Source organism: Gastrolobium bilobum, unplaced genomic scaffold (assembly GCF_033153095.1).
Source record: "Gastrolobium bilobum isolate Gb01-03AN ecotype WA unplaced genomic scaffold, APGP_CSIRO_Gbil_v1 utg29204, whole genome shotgun sequence".
In the NCBI taxonomy this organism is placed as follows: domain Eukaryota; kingdom Viridiplantae; phylum Streptophyta; class Magnoliopsida; order Fabales; family Fabaceae; genus Gastrolobium; species Gastrolobium bilobum.
In genome coordinates, this window is record NW_026895370.1 from 82,065 (window position 1) to 87,785 (window position 5,721).

The window sequence follows — 5,721 nt, forward strand, 5'->3', positions numbered from 1 at the left end:
GACATCTTCCTAACTCCAACCAAATCTTATAAAAATTGTTGTCCCACTCCAGCGACCTCGACTCGGTGAATAAGTAGAGAACCAAACTTGTACGTTTTGTTTGATTAGTGTGAAGCAGAATCGATGGCTGATTCGTCGAACCTAAAATCAGACGCCATGATGGAGCAGATGAAGCAGCATCTGGCCACCGACGCAGGCAAAGATCTTATCAAAAAGATAGGACTCGTCTACCAGATGCATATTGCACCTAAGGTCCCCCTTTTTTTTTTATTTTCTTTATCTTTATTAATTATTATTCTTTTTTTTCGCTTTTCATTTAACCTAATCCTAACTACATGACATGAATTTCTAGAAAATTGGATTCGACGAGGTTGTCTATACTGTTGATCTCAAGAAAGGAGAGGTCACCAAAGGTTAGCTAGCTTTGTTTTTCTTTTCCCTTTTCAACTGTTCTGGCATTCGTATGAAACAATGTTCCTTCTGTGTAACAGAGATAGAATAGACATTCAAAATGTTCCTTAAGATTTTGCTAAGAATTAGATGCTTCCTACAGTACAGTCTTATTTCTACAATTCTACTTAATTTGGCCAATTGTATTGTTTTAATCTACAATGCTGTCAAGTATGATTATTTGGGTGTTTCATATATTTAGGGCCATATGAAGGAGGAAAGCCTGATGCATCTTTTTCATTTAAGGATGAGGACTTTGTTAAGATTGCCTTGGGGAAGATGAACCCGCAGATTGCTTTCATGAGGTTCACTCTTTGTAATGATTTTTATTTTTCCCTCTATTTTCTTCTTTGTTTATTGTGCATTCATGTGCTTGTATCTGTTGCGGTGGTGTATGGATTCAGGGGTGCGATGAAGATCAAGGGAAGTTTGAGTGCAGCTCAGAAATTCACTCCGGATATCTTCCCAAAACCTTCCAAGATGTGAGCAGAGATGTCTGTGAGTACTTGGACCAGGTTGCTTGAATTATCGTTTGGAAGCAATCAAACAAAATAAATAGATAACATCAAAACCTGAGGACTATATCTGTAGTAAATATATGGATTATTATTGCTGAGGTTGTAGGGGGTTCGTGAGTTTAATATAATTCTGAACTCTAAAAGGATATTTAGATAATGTTCTGCAAATCTACCAAAGGCTTTTATTCTACTGTAGTTGGATGTTTCAAGTTGGAAACTAACTCATCATGCGTTATTTAGAGTTACCTTTCTATTCTTTTTGTCATTAATACTTGAATGAATGAATCGCTGAGCCTATCACTTAAACTCCATAATTGTGAATGCTAGGATTCATGTTTTGTCCCCAATTGTTTACTTTTTTTATGTGCCTCGGTGCTGAATATGGGATTCATGTTTGCCAGAGTAGCATTTCTTACTCAACCACTGGTCAGAACTGTATTAGTGTCCCTGTTTGTGTACAATTGATTCCAGTTATATTTTAAAAAGATAAATTCTAGAGTCAACATCTACCCAGTTTTAATCTATTGTGATCCTAGCTGTTGATAAATGTTAACTAGCATCACTCATTGCCATTTTCCAAATGAAGTCTATAAATAGTCATTTCCCCATTGGACCCATGATGCAATTTCACAGCTGAAACATATTATTAGGACTATTTGAAAAATTAACTTGTATTGAGTGTATGGTGGCACTAAATTAGCCACATTGATGATATTCTTTTATTAAACTTGGCGGAGGGGGAGAAGCCTATTCATCAGTTGAATTTGAAATCATTGTTTCGTTATATATACTGAAATCCTCATCTGTTGATTGAAATCTAAATTTATTGTTTGAAACGTCGTTTCTGGTTCCATTTGGAATCAATGAACGAGAAAATGTTTTGAAGAAGTGAAAATTCCTAAGCAACCACTAGTGCTGAGCATGAACTGAGCTAATCTTGCAGTTAGCGCTCTACTTTTTGACGACTCATGGAATAAGGTTTTATGCGGCTATTAGAGATTCAAAGTCCATTTGGCATCCGTTTCCCAGGGCTAAGGTACTCGAAAAAATAGATGTGAAATCCTTGTTTTTTGTATTGGACATGACTACATGAACACCAGAGATCCAGAATTCACTTGGTTTCCTTTTTAATGGCTAAGGTATTGGACCTTGAAAAGTTTGGGTTGGCCATTTAGAGCCAGAGTTTGACAAATAATTTAAATAATACTGTGAATTGCAATAGAAGAGGCCTGATGACAATATAAACACTCGAGCCTTGTTATCACTGTAAAAAGGAGTACTTATCAATCTCGGAAGATTTCGATTTGGTATATATTTTAACTGGCTCTGGTGGTTCCCAAACTGATTCTTCTCATATTATTCGTATCATTTCGTTTTAGGGAAATCATATTCTCATGTTGTATTTATATCGAAAAATGTGTTTTTTTTAATTGATGGACGTTATTTTGTTTGTCTTTCAACATGAGAGAAATTCAGAAGTAATCAACTTCATTCTATTATCAATTCGTTTATTAACTTATTTCATTTTCCTCTTTTTTTATTGGTCATTTGTATTTTCTATTCATACTACTATGTTACCTTCTATAGGCCAAAATGATTAAATCTACTGCCTATTGCCTACTTTTACTGCATTGAATTCTCTCTCTTGTTGAACTCTTTGAGCCTACAAAAGCTAATCAGAGTCAGTTCATATCAAAAAGAGAACAGGCGACAAAATACTAATGCCAGCATTATGTTCATATGTTATCAGTTATCGTTGTTTCTCCTTTGTTCTTTCCATTTGCACAATTAAATATGGAAGTATTATTTTCATATTAGACTCATGATCTAAAGAATGATTTGTGCAACAAAATTATAATAATTAACAAAGATATAATAAATCATGTCCTAATACCAAACTTGCTTTCTTTAATGTCTGGAATCTGGATTTTATTGGCTTGCCGCTTGGTCCTTTGTGCTTGGTTAGTCAATCTTTGAAGATTTGCATTTAGTGGTAGCCCCTAATAAACGGTAACATTCTTCGCAAAACTAATTGGAGAAGACTATCAGTTTATTAGTCAAGCTTGGAAGTTGTTCTCCGCGTAGTGACGAGCTCTAAAGTCTCATTATTCTAAATAAATACACGCAATTCTTTGAAAATTAAGGCACCCCAAGGCGTAAGGAATCAGCTGCGAACTGCAAAATGAATACAAACTTGCTTTCTTTACATGGAGCAGTAAAGGAATGACTAGCTTAAAAGCTAAAAGCTAATGTTTAAGCCATTAAGATTGGTCTAGTGATGTAGGATTTGGATAACGCTCCCATTTTTATATGGGTTCGCTTTTTTTGCAGTTACTACTGTAGATAAGTTATCTGCAGTAAGCTTAATACGACGTCGTATTGGAGCGGAAATCATGATATTTTTGTAATTTTAATTTATTTCATGGTTATTATAATCTTTATAATTATAATTTTCTAATCTTTCAATCCCAAAACGACGTCGTTTTGAAAGTAAATACAGATAACTTATCTGGATTAACTGTAGAAATATTTTTCTGTTTATATATATATATATATATATATATATATAAAACTGACGTCTTTGGTTCAAACACCATTAAAATTGTGTACCTTTGACTCTTCACTTGGTTTCCCACTACTCCGATATTAACAACTCTTGGTCTTCCCTGAAAGATTTTCCAATTGTCCAACCGATCACATCATTTTTTTTTTTCTCAGAATATTTTTCCCTATATACTACAATTTATGAAGCCCCCACACGTTGGATCATATCTCTAATAAACCCCGAATTTTCCATTTCATATTCACTCTGAAGTTTTAATATACTTCTTTAACACGCAATCAGATTTCTTTTGAAACGCAAATCAGGTAACGCTGCCTCTATATAAGGCACAACCGAAGAAAACTTTTTGTACCGCAGAACCGAAACTATGGATTCCCTCCTTTGGCTCATCATTTTTTTCCTCTGTCTTTCACTCTTTCCCCTTTTCGCTTCCCCTGCCTTGCTGTTTCAGGTTTCACATCCCTTTGTCTTTAACTTTGATCAACACAAATGCACACACTTAACAAGCAACCTTATTAAAACACACAGTTGTAATTAACTCTGCATGAACATGGTAAATGTTGTCACAGGGTTTCAACTGGGAATCAAGTGGCAAAGGAGGATGGTACAACTCTCTGAAGAACTCCATTCCTGACCTAGCAAATGCCGGAATTACCCATGTTTGGCTTCCTCCTCCCTCTCAATCAGCTGCTTCTCAAGGTTCGTCTTTGTAATTGTACCTGCTTCACTCATAATGAAATATTAATGCATGATGATAATATGTGTCGTTCAATTTCCTGATATATGATCAAGTTTCTAGCAAAAATATGACCATATAATAAAAGGTTGTCCTAGGCAAAATATGGTTTTCAAGTGTAAAATTAAGTGTTTGTGTTGTGTCCCTTTGAATCCAGGGTATCTTCCAGGAAGGCTATATGATCTTGATGCATCAAAGTATGGTTCCAAGGATGAACTGAAGTCCCTGATTGCGACTTTCCATGATAAAGGAATCAAATGCCTAGCTGACATAGTCATCAACCATAGAACTGCTGAGAGGAAGGATGGGAGAGGGATTTATTGCATCTTTGAAGGTGGAACTGCAGATTCACGTCTTGATTGGGGTCCATCTTTTATTTGCAGAGATGACACTGCTTATTCTGATGGCACTGGAAACCTTGATAGTGGAGATGACTTTAAAGGTGCACCTGACATTGACCATCTCAATCCACAGGTTCAGAGGGAGTTGTCTGATTGGATGAATTGGCTCAAGACTGAGATTGGTTTTGATGGGTGGCGATTTGATTTTGTGAAGGGTTATGCCCCTAGCATTACCAAAATTTATATGGAACAAACTTCACCAGATTTTGCAGTTGGAGAGAATTGGGGTTCTCTTTCTAAAGGGCAAGATAACAAGCCTAACTATAACCAAGATGCTCATCGTGGTGAACTAGTTAATTGGGTTCAATCTGCAGGTGGTGCTGTCACTGCCTTTGATTTCACCACCAAAGGGATTCTTCAAGCTTCTGTACAAGGGGAACTGTGGAGGTTGAAGGATTCAAATGGTAAGCCACCTGGGATGATAGGTGTAAAACCAGAAAATGCTGTAACATTTATTGACAACCATGACACGGGTTCCACTCAACAAATTTGGCCATTCCCATCTGACAAAGTCATGCAAGGATATGCTTATATTCTAACACATCCTGGGAACCCAACAATAGTACTTCCTCAAACCTTTTAACTTTTAATGTCTTTTTTTTTTTTTAATTCAAAAGATGTTTATGTTTGAATAGAAAATTATGGTTTGCTTTTTTGGAGGTTCTTTATTCTCTCTTGTTATGCAGTTCTATGATCACTTCTTTGATTGGGGCCTGAAGGAGGAGATAGCAAAATTGACTGCTATTAGGGTGAGGAATGGGATCAATATGAAAAGCACTGTGAACATTCTAGCAGCTGATGCTGACCTTTATGTTGCAGAGATAGACAACAAGATCATAATGAAGATAGGGCCCAAGATGGACCTTGGAAATCTTATTCCCTCAAATTTCCGTGTTGCTGCCTCTGGCCAAGACTATGCCGTGTGGGAGTGACTAAAATGATACCAATAATGATAAAAGTGTACGTCATTTTAAAAGATATAAAGTTGTGTCATTTTAAGTGAGAGAAAGAAATAAAATATGAGAGAGAAAAAGAGATAGAACATGAGAGAGA

At 36.0% G+C, this 5,721-nt stretch overlaps 2 protein-coding genes across 2 annotated transcripts; both read left to right on the forward strand.

Annotated features, from left to right (window-relative positions):
• LOC133307636 (sterol carrier protein 2) lies at positions 1 to 1,264 on the forward strand. Its single transcript, XM_061508184.1, has 4 exons — positions 1 to 252; positions 353 to 413; positions 653 to 755; positions 855 to 1,264. Exons 1-4 carry the CDS (start codon positions 124 to 126, stop codon positions 934 to 936), a joined length of 375 nt encoding a protein of 124 aa, XP_061364168.1. The 5' UTR covers positions 1 to 123; the 3' UTR covers positions 937 to 1,264.
• A 2,570-nt stretch (positions 1,265 to 3,834) lies between these two features.
• LOC133307581 (alpha-amylase) lies at positions 3,835 to 5,721 on the forward strand. The gene is made up of 4 exons (XM_061508109.1): positions 3,835 to 3,982; positions 4,101 to 4,230; positions 4,425 to 5,230; positions 5,355 to 5,721. Exons 1-4 carry the CDS (start codon positions 3,899 to 3,901, stop codon positions 5,598 to 5,600), a joined length of 1,266 nt encoding a protein of 421 aa, XP_061364093.1. The 5' UTR covers positions 3,835 to 3,898; the 3' UTR covers positions 5,601 to 5,721.